Here is a 19135-nt window from a genome sequence, read left to right as displayed (position 1 = left end):
GCGCTAGCCTTGAGATGAAGAGCTGATAGACAGCGTCCAGGCCCTATGACCGACCAAAAAAGAAAAAAAAAAGCTATCCAGGGCAGGGCACCAGTGACTCACACCTGTAACCTAGCTACTCAGGAGGCTGAGATCTGAGGATTACAGCTCAAAGCTAGCCCAGGCAGAAAAGTCTGAAACTTTAAAAAAATTTTTTTCTATTTAGGTAGTTGTACAAAGAAGTTCCCATTCTACAAAACAGTATATGAATACAAAGTGTCTGATCATTGTTACCCATTGCTCCTAACCCACCTTCTTTTTATTTTAAATTGAGATTAATTGATTAAATTTCACATATTTCACAGTATTGTGGAATAGTGATACTTTAAGTTAAAGTCACAACTCTTCTCCAATAAACTACTCAGAAAGGCAGGAATGGCAGGTGCACTTGGTGAACAGCTGATGACTAGTCTGAACGGAAGCCTCATTGCTTATGCCATCCATTGCTCACAGCAGAGCCAAGTGTGCCTTGTGTTTTTTGGCTTTGTGTAAGTTTTTGTGTATCCTGGAGTCACGTCTCACACACACATTTTCCCCAAATCCATGGGTAGATTTTTATGTTTCTGTTCTGTTAGTCTGGCAGGATTTGTAGAGGTAGGGGACATAACTATGTGATCAGCCCTCTATTTCATTGTTACTCTCAGAAGTTACTCCTCAGGGTTTGTGCGTGTTTGTTTCTACAGCATTGAAACTTGAACCAAGAGCCTGAGAATGCCTGGCAAGCTATACACAGTCATAAAATTTATTTAAAAATTAAAAAATGTATTTTGAGGTCTAAGACACTCAGGATGGCCTTCAACTTGTGATCCTCCTTGTCTTAGTCTTCTGAGTATCTGGAACTACAGGCATGAACCACCATACCTGGTTCAGATTCCTTCTTGTTCACCTCTTAGCTCTTTTGCTTCTGTAGTACTTAGGAGAAGCAGTCGTTTAACTTTCCTGAGCAAGGGCTGACGGGAGTCTGGGAGCACATTGGGATGTCATGGAAGGCCGTCATGGTGGTGAATCTTCAGCGTCCTCTGGAGAATATTTTTGCTCTTGTGTGTGTATGTGTGCTTGAACTCAGGGCCTTGTGTTCTCACTTGGCTTTTTTTTTTGCCAGTCGTGGAGCCAGAACTCTGGGCCTGGGCGCTGTCTCTCAGCTCTTCACCTCAAGGCTAGTGCTCTACCACTTGAGCCACAGCACCACTTCCAGCTTTTTTCTTTTTGCTTATGTGGTGCTGAGGAATCAAACTCAGGGCCTCATGCATGTGAGGCAAGCACTCTACCACTGACCCAACTTTCCAGCCCCTCACTTGGATTTTTTTTTTTTTTTTTTTTTGCCAGTCCTGGGGCTTGAACTCTAGGCCTGGGCACAGTCCCTAAGCTTCATTTGCTCAAGACTAGCTCTCTACCACTTGAGCCACAGTGCCACTTCTGGCTCTTTCTGTGTATGTGGTACTGAGGATTTGAACCCAGGCTTCATGCATGCTAGGCAAGCACACTACCACTGAGCCACTGTCTCAACCCCCTTTTACTTGGCTTTATTTGTACCACTTGAAGCACAGTTATACTTCTGTATTTTTTTTGGGGGGGAGGGGTCCAGTAGTGGGGCCTGAACTCTGGGCCTGGGCGCTGTCCCTCAGCTCTTCAGCTCAAGGCTAGCGCTCTACCACTTGAGCTACATGCATGCAAGGCAAGCGCTCTACCACTGAGCCACCTTCCCAGCCCTACTTCTGTTGTTTGATGGAAATAGTCTCTTGGACTTGTCTGCCCAGGCTGGCTTTGAATCTTGATCCTCAGATCACAGAATTATAGACATATGCTACCAGCTCCTAGCTAAATGTGTTTATTCTTTAAGCCCCTCCAAACATGAAAATGGCTGCCAATAGACCTCATGCCAAGCTTCTCCCAACCTGGAGAGCAGTGTGTCTGACAGGTCTGTCCACATATAGTCACGTGATACCCCCTTTTATGATAGACTCTAATACATACAGCAAAGGCGGAGGAAAGGGAAACCCTAAGAAATGCTACCTGGAGATGCTTCTGAAATACCTGCATGTGCAGCCAAGAGAACCTAACTTCCTCTCAAAGTTCTTCCCTGTCACATGTAGTCTTCCGCCAACACCCTTTGGCTTTCTGACACAAGGTCCCACATAGCTCAGGTTAGCCTTGAACTTAGAACCCTTTTGCCTCAACTGCCCAAGTGACTGGGAAGACAGATCTGAATCACCATGCTTTGCTATAGTTTTTTTTCTTCCAGTAATACTGGAGTTGAACTTGACCATGTCCCCCATTCTGTAGTTTTTTGTTGTTGTTTAGGGCATATTTACTTTATTTTTGTGGCAAGCATTTGCTCCTTGGACTCTAGAACTTCAATTCTGTAGGATCATGCTACATTTTTTGCAAAACAAGAGTCTTTAGACTTCCTTCTCTGGGAAGGATGGTTATTTAAAAAAAAATTTTTTTTTGGCCAGTCCTGGGGCTTGAACTCAGGGTCTGGGGGCTGTCCCTAAGCTGCTTTTGCTCAAGGCTAGCACTCTCCCACTTGAGCCACAGTGCCACTTTTGGCTTGAGCCACAGTGCCACTTTTGGCATTTTCTTTTTTTTTGTTTTTGTTTTTTTGTTTTTCGCCGGTTGTGGGGCCTGAACTCTGGGCCTGGGCACTGTCCCTCAGCTCTTCAGCTCAAGGCAAGCGCTCTACCACTTGAGTCACAGGGCCACTTCCAGCTTTTTCTGCTTATGTGGTACTGAGGAATCGAACCCAGGGCCTCATGCATTGCAAGGCAAGCTCTCTACCACTGAGCTACCTTCCCAGCCCACTTTTGGCTTTTTCTGTTTATGTAGTACTGAGGAATCCAACCCAGGGCTTCTTACATGCTAGGCAAGCACTCTACCACTAAGCCACATTCCCAGCCCTGGTCCACAAGATTTTTTGGCTGCTTTGTGTTTCGGCTCTTTGTTCTGAGCTCAGGACTGAACATGCAGTAGGTGAAGTGCTTAGAAAACAAGAAAACAGACTAGGGCTACCTATGATCTCAGTAAAAGTCAAACTGTGCTAAAAGACAGCCAAGTAGGGGGTGTGATCAAGGACCCTGGAGAACTGCAGGCCTGATTGCAGTTTCTTTTTCTACCTAGAAAGGAGGAAGCAGGAAGTCCTTATTTGGTGAGTTAAATAGCCCTAAGCTTATAGATAAGTAGTATGCTAAGGGTGCAATATAAAAAAGCTAATGTTGGGCTGGGAAGGTGGCTCAGTGGTAGAGTACTTGCCTAGTATGCATGAAGCCCTGGGTTCAATTCCTCAGTAACAAATAAACAGCGCTAGCCTTGAGCAAAAGAAACCCAGAGACAGTGCCCAGGCCCTGAGATCAAGCCCCAGGACTGGCAAAAAATAAAGCTAATATTATTAAACACTATCATTTACTCAATATCACAATATACACAGCCACACAGAAAAGTTTGAGATTACAGAAATTTGATTGGTGTGTCACATCCTTAGCATGAGAACAGTGCAATGTTTTGTTATTTTTCATTACCATAATAACAAGCTTTTTATTCAGTTAACTCGATGGGATTTAAAAGTTACAAATTACAGAGCTGGGCACTGGTGGCTCACACCTGTAATCCTAGCTATTCAAGAGGCTGAGATCTCAGGATTGTGGTTCAAAGCCAGCCCAGGCAGGAAAATCCGTGAGACTCATCTCTAATTAACCACTGGAAAACCAGAAGTGGTGTAGTGGCTCAAGAGGTAGAGTGCTCACCTGGAGCTGAAGAGCTGAGGGACAGTATCAAGGCCCAGAGTTCAAGTCCCACAACCCCCCAAAAAAAAAAAGGTTACAATTACAGAACTAATATCCTCATAGAAATTTAAACAGATGTTTAGATGTTTGGGGATGTGACTCGGGTACAGAAAGAATATGAAATGGGATGTGTAGAGTTACCTCTCAGGAGCGCTGAGTCTCATGCAGGTGCCCCAGTGGGAACTTCTCAGCAGGTGCGGGCGCATGCATGCAGGGGAGGGTGATATTGTCCCAGGGCCAGACCTGGGGCCCTGTCCATCTGAGGGCAGGGGAGAGTCCACTGGTCTGGAGCCTGGCTTGGTTGGTGTGGTCTGTCAGGCATCACAGCCCCCGGTGGCCTGTCTCCCACAACATGCTCTCCAGGAGGAGCTTGCTCTTGCCCTCCACATAGGGCTGGTGTAGCCACATGGACAGGTAGCTGAGGGACAGGTCTCGGTCGGCCGTGTGTGCCAGCTCTGCAGCCACTGTGTGCTTCAGGAGGAGGTCCTTCCGGTACATGTCAGAGAGCTGGCAGGAAACCTCATCTGGAACAGAACAAGCTGCCCTGGAGACATCATTGGAAGACTCACTTGACACAGACTGAGCCACCTGGCTCCTTATTAAAACCGGAATCAGGGGCTGGGAAGGTGGCTCAGTGGTAGAGCACTTGCCTTGCATGCATGAGGCCCTGGGTTCGATTCGTCAGCACCACATAAGCAAAAAGAAAAAAGCCGGAAGTGGCACTGTGGCTCAAGTGGTAGAGTGCTAGCCTTGGGCTGAAGAGCTGAGGAACAGCGCCCAGGCCCAGAGTTCAGGCCCCACGACCGGACCAAAAAATAAAATAAAAAAATAAAACCGGAATCAGGGGCTGGGAAGGTGGCTCAGTGGTAGAGTGCTTGCCTTGCATGCATGAGGCCCTGGGATCGATTCCTCAGCACCACATAAGCAAAAAGAAAAAAGCTGGAAGTGGTGCTGTAGTTCAAGTGGTAGAGTGCTAGCCTTGAGCTGAAGAGCTGAGGGACAGCGCCCAGGCTCAGAGTTCAGGCCCCACGACCAGACCCAAAAAACAAAACAAAACAAAAAAAACCCAGAATCTTCAGAGGCACTAAGCTAGGGAAGGAGCAGGTGTGTTTACTACCCTAGCCAGTGCCAATTAGTCCATGGTGTGAAGCATGAAGTCACAGAGGAAATACAGGCTTTTCAGCTTAACCCTTAGGTCACTTGCAATGACTATAAACAGGAGTCATCGCAAACCAGCTTTATTCCAATAAATATATAATGGTAGATACTTTGCCCTGTCTTCCCTCATTTTAAAGAAACCAAGTCTCAGGTGGGCACCGGTGGCTCATACCTGTAATCCTAGCTACTAAGGAGGCTGAGATCTGAGGATCATGGTTCAAAGCCAGCCCGAGCAGGAAACTCTGTGAAACTCTTTATCTCCAATAAACCATCAGAAAACTGGAAGTGGCACTGTAGCTCAAGTGATAGAAGGCTAGCCTTGAGCTGAAGAGCTGAGGGATAGTGCTCAGGCCCAGAGTTCAAGCCCCATGACAGACCAAAAAAAAAAAAAAGCCGAGTCTCAAGTCAACATCAAACATCTTAGCATTTTAGCACTTTTTTTTTTTTTTTTTTTTTTTTTTGCCAGTCCTGGGTCTTGAACTCAGGGCCTGGGCACTGTCCCTGAGCTTCTTTTGCTCAAGGCTAGCACTCTGCCCACTTGAGCCACAGCATCACTTCTGTCTTTTTTTTCTGGTACTGAGGAATTGAACTCAGGGCTTCATGCATGCTAGCCAAACACTACCACTAAGCCACATTCCCAGCCCCTTAGCCTTTTTTTTTTTCTTCAATTGTGAAAATACCGTACAGAGGGATTACAATTACATGGGCAAGGCCCTTAGCCTTTCTTTTGAACGCAACTAAAAGTAATCCTTTATAAAGTATTTCACAAAGCTTCAATAAATTTCACTTTGCTCAGTTTCCTATGAGGTTAACTGCAGTGCCCACCAATTTTTAAAATTGAAACAAAACCAAAGTAATAAAAAACCTTAGTAATAAAGGAAAATGAGAGCTTTCTGTCTCCATGGAAGAGGTAGAATTCATTCTATTCATTGGCTTTAAAGGGTGGCTAAGCGCAACTTGCATCATGGCCTCTAATTATGATCTGCTGATGATCTGTTAATTAAAGCCTGGAAGAAACACTCGTTTTAAGATGTCCCACCTCCCCTCCTGAGGACCAGGAAGAGGTACTTACAGAAATAGGTGGTAGGCCAGGTATGGAACAGGGGGGGGCGTCTGTGCTCCTCCCCATAATAATAATTTTCTAGCTCACAAATTCCCTTGGTAGTCGAAGATAGCTTTTCCATTTTCACCTGTATTTTAGCCTGAAAAGATATTTAGAATATGAAAATATGAGATGAGCCAGGCACCGGTGTCTCACACTTCTCAGGAGGCTGAGATCTGAGGATTGCAGTTTGAAGCCAGCTTAGGCAGAAAAGTCAGTGAAATCTTTTTTTGTTGTTGTGGGGCTTGAACTCTGGGCTTGGGTGCTGTCTCTTAGCTCTTCAGCTCAAGGCAAGTGCTCTACCACTTAAGCCACTTCTGATTTTCTGGTGGTTAGTTGGAGATAGAGTCTCACTTTCCTACCCAGGCTGGCTTTGAACCATGATCCTCAAATCTCAGCCTCCTGAGTAGCTAGGATTACAAGCACGGGCAATCAGCACTCAGTGCTCAGCGTTATAAAACTCTTATTGCCAATAAACAACTCAGAAAAAGATGAAAGTGGTGCTATGGCTCAAGTGGTAGAGTACTAGCCTTGAGCACGAGAGTTCAAGGCAGTGCCCAGGCCTTGCGTTCAAGCCATGGGACCAGCAAAACAAAACAAAACAAAACAAAAAACAAAACATGAGCCGGGCGCTGGTGGCTCACGCCTGTAATCCTAGCTACTCAGGAGGCTGAGATCTGAGGATCACGGTTCAAAGCCAGCCTGGGCAGGAGAGACTGTGAGACTCCTATCTCCAATAAACCACCAGAAAACCGGAAGTGGCGCTGTAGCTCAAGTGGTAGAGCGCTCGCCTTGAGCTGAAGAGCTGAGGGACAGCGCCCAGGCCCAGAGTTCAAGCCCCACGACCGACAAAAAAAAAAAAAAAAAAAAAAAAAAAAAACATGAAATCTCTAGTCTCAGATTCAAGAACCAGAAGATTTCAAAACTCAGAACAGGTCTGTGGTGCTACAAGTCCTCTAACTAAACACCATCAACTCCACAAGCAGCCAGTTTCCAGGGAGATGAAAGAGACGGTTATGGTTTCATTAATTTGGATTACTTCAGTAATAAGCTGCGAATTTGCATTATCAGAGGAGAGAGCTCACTGAGCTTCACATCACTAGATTTCCCCACATTACTAATGCTTTACCTTCAAAAGCCTGAAGGGATTCCAGGCCATGAAAGATGGGAGAAAAGGCATTCAATGAGCTCATTTCTATCATTTATTAACTGCCTTTGAGCTTACTGAAGCCTCTTTGTGCCTCCATCTCCCTATTTATGAGACAATAATAATGAAAAGCTGCCCCACACATGAAGGCAATCGTGAGAATTTGATCTTGGCAGAGCCTCAGAAGACCTCAGGCTCCACCCCTAGCCTGTCACTGTGTGACACCGGCAGGGAACCATCCACCCCGCCCACTGTGATCTGAGGCTGATCTCCGCCCTCATAGCTGGCTAAGGTATGGATCCATGTTTGTGAAAAACCTACTTGATTACTAATCTCAGAGTCTGGAAAGTAAAATAATTAGAAGTAATGAGGATTTCAGTAGCACAGGTCTATTAGATCCAAATTTTGGACTCCTAGGTATATATAAATTTCACGTTAATCAAAATCCTCGCTCCTTGCACGGGGTCCTTCCAACCACCCTCCAATCACAGCTGAAGTGGCATGTGCTCAATTTAGCTGGCATAAATCTTTGAAGAACATTACTTAGCTCTCAAGTCTTGCTAGACTCAATATCTCACTTGTCCCAGCCTCAAGAGGTAGGACTCATTATTTCCACTTCACAGCTGGGAAAATTACTCAGGGCTAAGCTAGGGAAGGACAAGGTCAGAACCTGATACCAGACCTCTGGTACCAGTTTTTTAACACCCAATTCTCTGCTCTTTCCTCTGTATCTGCACCAGTATCTGCACAAGCTGCCTGCTGCTACCTGACTGTAAGAACAGCTTACAGAGATCTAGAGAGCTAGGCAATCCTGGAGGTCTGACCCGAGGCCAAGGGCCAGCACTCAGTTCTGTAGCTTGGCTGTTATCGAGGACAGTGGCAGGCACACGTGCAGCTGCACAGCCAGCCAAGCGCTGGTAGTGCTTCCTAGCCACAAACAAGAAATGAGCGTCCAGCTCAGGGAAATGGGCGCATCCAACCCCCAAGCCAAGTCTGGGAAACCACTCTCTCTTAAGGCTGGGGAAAAACAGAAAAAATAGAAGATCCTTATGGCACCAACTGTTTTGGGTGTGTAGGTGGGTACTGGAACTTGAACTCAGGGTCTGATGCTTTTGCTAAGCTTGTTTGCTCAGGCCTGGCACTCTACTACTTGAGCAGCACCACAGTCTAGCAGTTTGCTAATTAATTTAAGATGAAGTTTCAAAAACTTTTCTGCTTGGGCTGACTTTGAACCCCAATCCTGTTTAGCTAGGATTACAGTTTTCTTTTGGTTCTTTTTTATTTTTTGTCGGTTATACTGCTTGAACTCAGGGCCCGGGTACTGTCCCTGAGCTTTTGGGCTCAAGGCTCGTGCTCTACCACTTTGATCCACAGTACCATTTCCAGTTTTCTGGTAGTTATTTGGAGATAAGAGTCTCTTTCTTGCCTAGGCTGGCTTTGTTTTTTTGCCAGTCCTGGGGCTTGAACTTGGCCTGGGCACTGTCCTTGAGTTTGTTTTGCTCAAGGCTAGCACTCTACCCACTTGAGCCAGTGTCACTTCCAGCTTTTTCTATGTACATGGTACTGAGGAATTGAATCCAGGGCTTCATGCATGCAAGGCAAGCACTCTACCACTAAGCCACATGCCCAGCCCCCTAAGGTGGCTTTGAACCATGATGCTTAGGTCTCAGCTTCCAGAGTGGCAGGGATTACAGTTGTGAACCACCAGTGCCTGACACCTCTCTCTCTCTCTTTTTAAAATCAGTATCAGGGCTTGGACTCAGGGACTCACCCTTGTTCAGCTTGCTAGGTTGATGATCTGCCACTTGAACCATACCTCTACTTCCATTCCACCTAACAAGATTCTCTATTAAAGGCACGAAGCTGGGGCCGGTGGCTCATGCCTGTAATCCTAGCTATTCAGGAGGCTGAGATCTGAGGATCATAGTTCAAAGCCAGCCTGGGCAGGAAAGTCTGAGACTTTTACCTCCAATTAACCACCAGAAAGCTGGAAGTGGCACTATGGCTCAAGTGGCAGAGTGCTCGCCTTGAGGTGAAAAGCTGAGGGACAGTGCCCAGGCCGAGTTTTGGGCCTGACCAAAAAAAAAAAACGGAACCAATAAGCTGGGTGATGGGGGCTTGTGTCTGTAATTCTACTACTCAAGAAACTAAGATGTAAAGGATCGTGATGCAAAGCCAGCTGGAGTAGAAAAGTCCATGAGACTCCATCTCTAAAATAACTAAAAAAAGCTGGCTGGAGGCCTGCTCAGGTGGTAGAGCACTAGCCAAGAAAGCACAAAGCTCTGAGTTCAAACCTCTGCACCAGCAAAATAAATAAATAAATAAATGTAAAATATTAAGTCCAGATTGATACAAATAAATAATTGAGTAGCAGGTAAATCTCCCAAGTAGAATTCCAAATAATTTATAGATACTCTGCCCTTAGAAGGCTTTTACATTTAAATGGCTGAAAAGTAACAAAAGTAGTATTTTACTACACAAGAAAATTATATGAGGGGCTAGGAAGGTGGCTCAGTAGTAGAGTGCTTGCCTTGCATGCCTGAGGCCCTGGGTTCGATTCCTCAGCAGCACATAAGCGCTGTGGCTCAAGTAGTAGAGCGCTAGCCCTGAGCTGAAGAGCTGAGGGACAGCACCCAGGCCCAGAGTTCAGGCCCCACAACCAGACCCCCCCCCAAAAAAAAAAAAAAAAGAAAAGAAAATTATATGAAATCCAAGTTCTAGTGAGCATAGAGTTTTATGGGGACAGAGCCATCTGTTTGTCCATGTACTGGTTATGGTTGACTTAGCAATACAGCTGAGTTGAGGAGCTGCAAAAAGAGATGTTCTGGCCCACAAGTCCTCAGATATTTACTAGGCAGACCACCAAAGCTGTTGGGGCTTCCTCAGACAATGCACAGGACAGGGGTGTGGTGATGCTCACCCATGTTCCCAGCACTCAGGAGGCTGAGCGAAGCCTGTCCTTGTCTCAAAGCCAACAAACAAGATTTGTGGGATGGATGGAGGAGGAGACCATTAGAGGAGAGGGAGGTGGAGAAAGAAGGGCTGGGGAGGAGGGGAGGAAGGAGGGGAGAAGGAAGAAAGGATCAACAGTGGTTTTCAATGCCTCTAGTGGTCAAGCAAACCCCAAATAGGTCCGCTGGACTCAGGGACAGTGACCACAGATGGCTGGCGTCTTCAGGTCTTACCAAACCATCCAAAGTGACCTGCAGTTCCTTGCACAGTGACTCAAGTTCTTTATCATCTTCTGGACACCTCTTTTCTTCATTTTCACTGAACACTGGGTTGCTGTTCTCTAATTCTATCTGTTCTTTATTCCTGGACAAAATAAAAGGGGTAGAAATTACACTCTAGAAACTCACCTTGTGACAGATGTGTTGGCACATAGCGAGAATCCTGACACTTAGGAGCCTGAAGCAGGAGAATTACAATTTCAAGATTCATCTGGGCTACATGACAAGGCTCTTTCTCAAAAGCAAAAACCTCTTTAAAACAGCCTTGCAGTGGCTCACACCTATAATTCTAGCCAGTCAAAAAGTCTGAAATCTGAGGATCACAGTTCGAAGCCAGTCCAGGCAGGAAAGTCCATGAGACTCTTATCCTAAAGCTGAAAGTAGAGTTGTGGCTCGAGTGGTAGAGTGCTAGCTTTGGGCAAAAAGCTGAGGGATAGAGTCCAGACCCTGTCCCGACCAGCACAAAAACAAAACAAACCCAACCTCACTTTGTTACAGTAAATTCCAGAAGCTCACTATCCACATATGTCAGCCATCTCGCATAAACACTGCTGTTTTATGTCATTCTAATACAGGCTTGGTTATTTTCAGCAGTACTAAGGTATTAACTCAGGGCATTGTGATTGCTAGGCAGACATTAAACCACATGAACCACACTCCCAGTCCTTTTTTTTTTTTTTTTGGTCGGTCATGGGGCTTGAACTCTGGGCTTGGGCACTGTCCCTGCGCTCTTCAGCTCAAGGCGAGCACTCTACCACTTGAGCCACAGCGCCACTTCCAGTTTTCCAGTGGTTTACTGGAGATAAGAGTCTCACGGACTTTCCTGCCTGCACTGGCTTTGAACTGCTATCCTCAGATCTCAGCCTCCTGAGTAGCTAGGATTACAGGCGTGAGCCACCAGCGCCCGGTGGTTTAGTTATTTTTTTTCAAACAAATGTCTCATGTTTTTTTTTGCCTGGAGCTGCCTCAGACTATATGATCTACCTATAGCTCCCCTGTAACCTTGTGTGTTTGTTGAGAGAAGTCTCCCTAAATTTTTGCCAGAGCTGGACATTAACTGTGAGATCGCTTAAGTAGTTGGGATTATAAGCATGAGTTACAATATCTGGCCTTGGTTATTATTTACATACATAACAAATACGTTTACTGGTCAATCTCACTATAGATAGAACCCAGAACCTAAGCATGCTAGACAAGTGCTCTACTGCTGAGTTACAACCCCGGCCCTTCACATTCATTTTGCTCTAGACTTTTTTCCAGTTCAGCCCTGAGGGCATCCTTGACAGAGGGCTTAGTGGTGGTTATACACAGATGAGTAAGACATGGATTATTTCCTCCAAGAGCCCTCAATCTGTGAATATGCCTTTTAAACAGAAGGCTGTGACTCCAGCCTCTGGTGCTGTTGGAAGGCTTCTGGTTACAGGGATGTGTGTGCTCCCGAAGAGGTTTTGGATCCTGATTTTTTGATTCTTCCTCTCCCCACCACCCACTTTTTTTTTTTTTTGCCAGTCCTGGGACTTGAACTCAGGGCCGAGGCGCTATCCCTGAGCTTCTTTTGCTCAAGGCTAGCACTCTACCACTTGAGCCACAGTGCCACTTTCGGCCTTTTCTGTGTATGTGGTGCTGAGGAATTGAACCCAGGGCTTCTTGCATGCTAGGCAAGCTCTCTACCACTGAGCCACATTCCCAGCCCAAGGTTCTTCCTGTTTTGGTGCTGGCCATGAGGTAAACAAATATCCTCAGTCATGAGCTACCAGAATGCATACAGACAATAGGGCCAGCTAACCAGGACATAAACCTTTTTTTTTTTTCTTTTTTAGTGGTTTAAGGCTGAATACAGGGCCTTGTATAACTATATCTCCAGCCCAAATCTTTCCTCCTTTTAAGTTGGTTTGTTTCCAGTATTTGCCCAGAAAAAAAACAACAAATCAAAACTAAATGTGGAGCTATGGCTCAAGTGGTACAGTGTTAGCCTTGAGCAAAAACAATCTTAGGGATAGTGCTACACATACACACACACAAATCATTCATGTTGATAAGTTCTCTGAGAAGATGCTTGTGATTCTTCTGCTCAATTCGTAAGGAAAAAAGTCCAGAACATGAGGGGTTTGTGTGTACTTACAGTAAGCTGATTTTCAGATTGGCGATGTTATTGGCAGTGGTAAAACCTGCATCACTGAGGGTTTCCCATTTCAGTATTAAATTATGCCAATCAGCTGCATTGTCCTTAATTTTTCTTGCACTGACTGATAAGTCAGGTTTTCTGGGAGTTGTAGTTTCAGGAGTCTTTGCTGATAGGGAGTAAGAGAAACATCATATGGAATGAGTGATTACAGTTGGAAGGTAAACATTCTTTTTTTTTTTTGGTGCTGGTCCTGGGGCTTGAACTCAGGACCTGGGCACTGTCCTTGAACTTTTTTGCTCAAGGCTAGCACCCTGTCACTTGAGCCATAGCACCACTTCCAGCTTTCTGGTGATTAGCTGGAGATAAGAATCTCATGGAGGGGGCTAGGAAGGTAGCTCAGCGGTACAGTGCATGCCTTGCAAGCATGAGGCCCTAGGTTCGATTCCTCAGCACCACATAAACAGAAAAAGCCGGAAATGGTGCTGTGGCTCCAGTGGTAGAGCGCTAGCCTTGAACTGAAGAGCTGAGGGACAGCGCCCAGACCCAGAGTTCAGGCCCCATGACTGGCAAAAAAAAAAAAAAAAAAAAAAGAATCTCATGGACTTTCAGTTTCTTTAGTAGCTAGGATGGTATGAGCCACCAGCACCTAGCAGTAAATGTCCTTTTGACTTTCAATAGCACAATGATCTGAAATGCTACATCACTGGACAAATAACTTCATACAAACTAAGAGGACTTTCCCAGTTTCACAGTTCCATAAAGTCTTTGCCTTTAGAGGCTGGAGATGAGGCACACTTTCTGCTGAAGTTCGTTTTCTTTTTTTTGTTGTTGTTGATCATGGGGCTTGGACTCTGGGCCTGGGCACTGTCCCTTAGCTCTTCAGCTCAAGGCTAGTGCTCTACCACTTGAGCCACAGCGCCATTTCCAACTTTTTCTACTTATGTGGTGCTGAGGAATTGAACCCAGGGCCTCATGAATGCAAGGCAAGCACTCTTACCACTGAGCCACCTTCTCAGCCCTTAAATTCCTGTTTTCTTTCCACAGAATAATCTAGCCTTGAGGCTTAGCACTCTCCTCTCTAGTCTTAGGCACTTTGACACTTTAAACTTGTTCAGTCTCATGGCTCACAAGCAACTCATCATGCCAGAATGCCAAGAGGCTGCCAGGGAGCCAGACCTGACCTCGACTAGGCTGTCACTGACCTGCAAGAGTCCCATCTCCTCCAGTTACATCTCTGCCTCAGTACTTTTCTCAACCCTCACCTCCTGCTCCTCCATGTGCAGCTAAAATGAGCTACTTGGGAGCACTTGAAAGAGCTTTGGCACATTCAATTTTCTCTGCTGGAAAGTTTCTTCCCTCCTCAGGCTAGTGCTATTGACCATCTCTCAAGACTCACCCAGATCCCAGTGGAAGTGCTCTCTAGACCAAGGATGAACTCAGGTTATCTGTCCTCCTCTGAACCCTCTTGTGCCCTCCCATCTCTACTCAGAACCCTTACAAAGGCTTGTTGGAGCCCTTGAGGAGTTCCTAGGTCACACAATAGATATACGCTTTTGAGTCTAAACTCTGAAGACTAAGCTGCCTGGGTCCGAATTCCAGCTCCGCCAGCTGTGAGGTCAGGGCTTAGCTAACCTATGTTCTCATCTGTTAAGTGAGGATATAAATAAATAGGATCTGCTTCCTAGGCTTGTTAAGAGTAGACGTGCTCATCCCTTTTCCAGGGTAGTCTTCTCCCACTTAATATAGTGATTTTGAACTCAAGGTCTTATGCTCCTCCCCCAAACTCTAAATAACACAGTGGCTTTTTTTGTTGCCGTTGCCAGACCTGGAGCTTGAACTTGGGGCTTGTCCCAGAGCTTCTTTTATGTTCAAGGCCAGCACTCTACCACTTGAGCCACAGCGCCACTTCCGGTTTTCTGAGTGGTTTATTGGAGATGAGAGTCTCACGGACTTTCCTGCCCGGGCTGGCTTTGAACCGCGATCCTCAGATCTCAGCCTCCTGAGTAGCTAGGATGACGGACGTGAGCCACCAGCGCCCAGCTGTTCACTCATTCTTTAAACAAGTATGTTTTCTGGTTGCCTATTTATTATCCTCTGCACATGAGAGAGAAGTAATTAAATGAGGGAGACCAGGACTGCCTCCATGAAACTTAGTTTCCAAAGGAGAGGCAGATCAAGAATTTCGGACTTACTCTAAAAACAAGTGAGAGTGAGCAATAGGAATGAGCTTTGAGTCGAGCGGTGACAGGACTGGATTAGGTTTCTGGAAAGTCAAGAACAAGTCTGCCTGGATTCCCGCCAGCTGGGAGAGGACTTGCTGCGCCCGACACCTGACGTGATTCCCCAGTGAGGTGCGGAACGCACGGGGTCACGGCGAGACGCGACGCTCCCCGGGCAGCGGGAGCCCTGGGCGTGACAGCGTGGCAGCTCTCCTTACAGGCGGCGCGCGCCGCCGCTAACGCTGGCCGAGGGCGCGGGGCAGGGCTCACGGCGGCAGGCCCGGGCACCCGGAGCCCCTGTGCGGCCCGGCGGCCCCCCTCGGCCCTCACCGGCCTTCACTCCCCACGTGATGGAGACCGAGCCCGGGCATAACTGGTTCCCGCGCAGGCTGCGGAGCTCGCGCGGGGCCAGCGGGTTGAGCTGGAGCCCAACACGACCACAGTGGTCCGGGGAGTTGCTCCGAGGCTCAAACCGCTAAGAGAGGCAACCGTAATCGCAGCCACCCCGCCGAGGAAAGCGAATCCCACCTGACCCGCCTCCGGAGGCGTCCGCTGCCATCCCGGGAAGCAGCCCCGAAGCCCCGCCCCCGCCGGAAGCGGCGTCACTTCTGCTCCGCCGGCTGACACTTGTGGAGACGCCGCTCCAACCCCCCCCAGTCAGCTGTCGCTCCCGGGGGCGGTACCCGTTGCCAAGGGAACGGGCTCCCGGCAGCCCCCGCGGCCCCGCGTCCATCCCGCCTCCACGGGCCCGGCGGGGCCGACGAGTCCGGAGGGGCCGCTGCGGGAGGTGAGTCTGGCACCCCCCCCCCAGCCCCGCGCCCTCCCCGCCTCTCTCCCCGCCTCCGCCCACGAGGGTCCCCGCCGCCCTCCGGGCCCGCCGCCTCCCCTCAGTGGTGGGACCCAAGGCCACCGCTCGCCGAGTGCCTGCCGGAGCCGGTGGTCGGCCGCGGGGAGCCGGAGGCCTTCGGCGGGGGGCCCGGGTCCGCCGCCGCCGAGCGCCCTGCGGCCCCCCCGCGGCATCCCGCCGGCACGCGCTCCGGGCGCCTCAGCCCCGGTCCAGACGGCGCCGTCCGCCCCCGACCCTCGCCGCCCCGGCCCGACCCCCAGCGGCGGTCCCGTGGGCGCGCGCGGAGCGGACGCGCGAGCGGCCCCTGTGCTCCGTGGGAGCTGAAGGATGGTACCCTCGGCCCGAGCCGGGGCCGGTCGCGGCGCCCACCTTCCCGCGGAGCGGGAGAAGGCGCCCGCCGCCTCACGAGCTGGTGTCGTCGTCACCGAAATGCGCACGGCCGCAGCTTCTGCCTCGGGGGAGGAGGGAGGATTAAATGGGTCACGCTGTGTATTCCGTGCGGCGCCCAGCCTCCGGCAGCCCCAGGGACGGCTGTCGTCCCTACCCCCGGGCTCCCGGCTCTAGTCCCTTAGTCCCGTCACCTACCTTCCTTGCCTTCCTCTTCCCCGTTCTTTGTTCTTCCTGTCTTTTGCAATGGGATTTAGGAATTTTCTTCTCTTCTGTCTCTGTTCTACTTGGTAGAATGTGGGGTACTGGCGCAGGTATTCCCCTTTTCCACCCACTGGGGTAATGTACCCTTGCAGCAAGGTCTTAGAAACTTTCAAGGAAGGGAGTTCTGGGAAACCTCCAAACCCAGATTCCAGGCATTGGCAGCGAGTCCTGGGACTGCCAAGCTGCAAGACTTTTTATAATGTAGTGCACATTGATACACATTTTTATTTTTTGGTTACCTGACTTAACATCCTGTGTATTTATTCAGCAGGTATTTACTTGGGGCCCCTTGTATGCTAGCCACTGTGCCAAGTCCTAGGCATGCTGTGGTTTGCCCTGCAGAGCCAGTTGTCAGAAAGATTATAGTCTGGTTTTGGATCTTTCAAGCCAAAGACTCCTGTAGAGGGAACACTGCTAAGGTTTTCAGGACTGGTTTGGAAGCCAGGGGTGGAGAAGCTGGAATAAGTATGGCCTTCTCCAGGAAGGGCTGGTGAGAAGCTCTTTGTAGGTGTAAGTTATTTTGTAGCCATATTGTCTTTTCTTCTTCTTCTTCTTCTTTTTTTTTTTTTTTTTTTTTTGGGTCCAGTTGTGGGGCCTGAACTCTGGGCCTGGGCGCTGTCCCTCAGCTCTTCAGCTCAAGGCTAGTGCTCTACCACTTGAGTCACAACACCACTTCCGGCTTTTTTTTCCTTTTTGCTTATGTGGTGCTGAGGAATCGAACCCAGGGCCTCATGCATGCAAGGCAAGCGCTCTACCACTGAGCTACCTTCCCAGCCCTTTTCTTCTTGTTGTTGTCCTAGGGCCCGAACTCTGGGCCTGGGCGCTGTCCCTCTGCTCTTCAGCTCATGGTGAGCACTCTACCACTTGAGTCACAGCACCACTTAAAACCTTTTCTGCTTAGGTGGTGTTTAGGAATTGAACTCAGGGCCTCATGCATGCAAGGCAAGCACTCTACCACTGAGCCACCTTGGAAGACTGGCCCTTGCTGCACTTTGTTTTTAGTTTTTCACAGAGAAGTTATAAGTCAGGTTTAAAGGGAATCTCATGTCATTATCAGTCTCCATTTAATTTTAGCAAAATGGCTGCTGGAACTTGGAAGTCTGCATCAGGCAGAACAATTGATTGAACTTGGAAAGATGAAGAACAGATCAGGAAATGGTCATACACAACATGAAATAGGCTTTGATGGCAATTATGGAGGGTGTATATATGTGTGTGTGTGTGTGTCTGTCTGTCTTTCTTTGTCTGCTTGTCTGCCTACCTGTGCATGTTTGTTGATACTGGGGCTTGAATTCAGCATGGTTGCTGTCTCTTGATTTTTTTCAAGGCTGGTGCTCTACCCCTTGAGCCACATCTCCATTTCTGGCTTGTAGGTGGTTAATTGGAGAGAAGAGTCTCACATCCTTTCCCGCCTGGGCTCACTTTGATCCATGATCCTCAGATCTCAGCCTCCAGAGTAGTTAGGATTACAGATGGAGCTACTGGACATAAAAGTTTTGGAAATTCCATCTCATCCAGTGGCTGGGCACTGTGGTCAGAGCTGTCATCCCCAATGACATGGGGAAGCACAAATAGGAGGACCAGAGCCCAGGCTGGCCTTGGCCTAAAGTGATTCTACCTAAGCTGGGTACCAGTGGCTCGTGCCTGTAATCTTGGCTACTCAGGAAGCTGAGATCTAAAGATTACAGTTCGAAGCTAGCCTAGGAAGGAAAGCCCTTTGTTCATCAAAAGCTGGAAGTAGTAGAGCTGTAGTTTAAGTGGTAGAGTGCCAGCTTTGAGCAACACAGTTGAGCAACTTCCAATGAGTGCCCAGGCCCTGCCTTCAAGCCCCAGGACTGGCACCAAAAACAACAACAAAAATAAAATGAGCCTACTTCACAAATAACTAAAGTATAAAAAGGCCGAAGACATGGCCCAACTGCAGAGCTCTTGCCTAGCAAGCAATCAGGAGGCCTGGGCTCAACTTTTTTTTTTTTTTTTTCCCCCCCCCAGTCCTGGTGCTTAAACTCAGACTCAGAGCCTGGACACTGTTGCTGAGCTTCTTTTTTTTTTTTTTTTTTTTTTTGTCGGTCGTGGGGCTTGAACTCTGGGCCTGGGCGCTGTCCCTCAGCTCTTCAGCTCAAGGCGAGCGCTCTACCACTTGAGCTACAGCGCCACTTCCGGTTTTCTGGTGGTTTATTGGAGATAGGAGTCTCATGGTCTTTCTTGCCCGGGCTGGCTTTGAACCGCGATCCTCAGATCTCAGCCTCCTGAGTAGCTAGGATTACAGGCGTGAGCCACCAGCGCCCGGCTTGTTGCTGAGCTTCTTTTGCTCAAGGCTAACACTCTACCACTGGAGCCACAGCACCACTTCCGGCTTTTTCGGTGTATGTGGTATTGAGGAATGGAACTCAGGGCTTCGTGCATGCTAGGCAAGCGCTGTACCACCTAGCCACATTCCCAGGTCTGGGGTCAACTTTTTTTTTTTTTTTTTTTTGCTTATGTGGTGCTGGGGAATCGAACCCAGGGCCTCATGCATGCAAGGCAAGCGCTCTACCACTGAGCCACCTTTCCAGCCCCTGGGGTCAACTTTTAGTACCACTAACAAACACATAAATAAATGATGCGTTTGGATTGAGAGTATTCTTTGTTGTTGTTTTTTGTTTGTTTGGTTGTTTTTGGTCGGGGCTTGAACTCTGGGTGTGGGCTCTGTCCCTGCACTCTTCAGCTCAAGGCGAGCGCTCTACCACTTGAGCCACAGCACCACTTCCGGTTTTCTAGTGGTTTATTGGAAATAAGAGTCTCATGGACTTTTCTGCCTGGGCTGGCTTTGAACCGTGATCCTCAGATCTCAGCCTC

At 48.2% G+C, this 19135-nt stretch overlaps 2 protein-coding genes across 3 annotated transcripts in view; one reads left to right on the top strand and one right to left on the bottom strand.

The window, feature by feature from the left end:
* Window positions 1-435: 435 nt before the first annotated feature.
* On the bottom strand, window positions 436-15432 carry Cinp (cyclin dependent kinase 2 interacting protein). Its single transcript, XM_069997549.1, has 5 exons — window positions 15328-15432; window positions 12578-12746; window positions 10411-10540; window positions 6049-6178; window positions 436-4342 (listed from the first exon to the last, which is right to left on the bottom strand). Exons 1-5 carry the CDS (start codon window positions 15356-15358, stop codon window positions 4140-4142), a joined length of 663 nt encoding a protein of 220 aa, XP_069853650.1. The 5' UTR covers window positions 15359-15432; the 3' UTR covers window positions 436-4139.
* A 38-nt stretch (window positions 15433-15470) lies between these two features.
* The window catches only part of Tecpr2 (tectonin beta-propeller repeat containing 2), an 80442-nt gene continuing 76777 nt past the window's right edge, over window positions 15471-19135 (top strand). For both annotated transcript variants that reach the window (XM_069997525.1, XM_069997524.1), the window contains exon 1: window positions 15471-15586. The gene's annotated coding sequence lies outside the window, so the exon portion shown is untranslated. The remainder of the gene's footprint in view (window positions 15587-19135) is intronic.

This window comes from Dipodomys merriami, unplaced genomic scaffold (genome assembly GCF_024711535.1).
Source record: "Dipodomys merriami isolate MVZ:Mamm:240054 unplaced genomic scaffold, mDipMer1.0.p SCAF_50, whole genome shotgun sequence".
NCBI lineage: Eukaryota > Metazoa > Chordata > Mammalia > Rodentia > Heteromyidae > Dipodomys > Dipodomys merriami.
The sequence above is the reverse complement of the archived record's forward strand: the minus strand, read 5'-3'. Positions and strand labels throughout refer to the sequence as shown.

Excerpts from the sequence above, each read along its gene's own strand:
- Cinp (XM_069997549.1), bottom strand. The coding sequence starts at position 15,358 with ATGGCAGCGGACGCCTCCGGAGGCGGGTCAG. Across the intron at positions 12,747-15,327 it reads CGCCTCCGGAGGCGGGTCAG|CAAAGACTCCTGAAACTACA; the intron begins GTGGGATTCGCT and ends ACTCCCTATCAG. Across the intron at positions 4,343-6,048 it reads CTGGCCTACCACCTATTTCT|ATGAGGTTTCCTGCCAGCTC; the intron begins GTAAGTACCTCT and ends GTTCTGTTCCAG.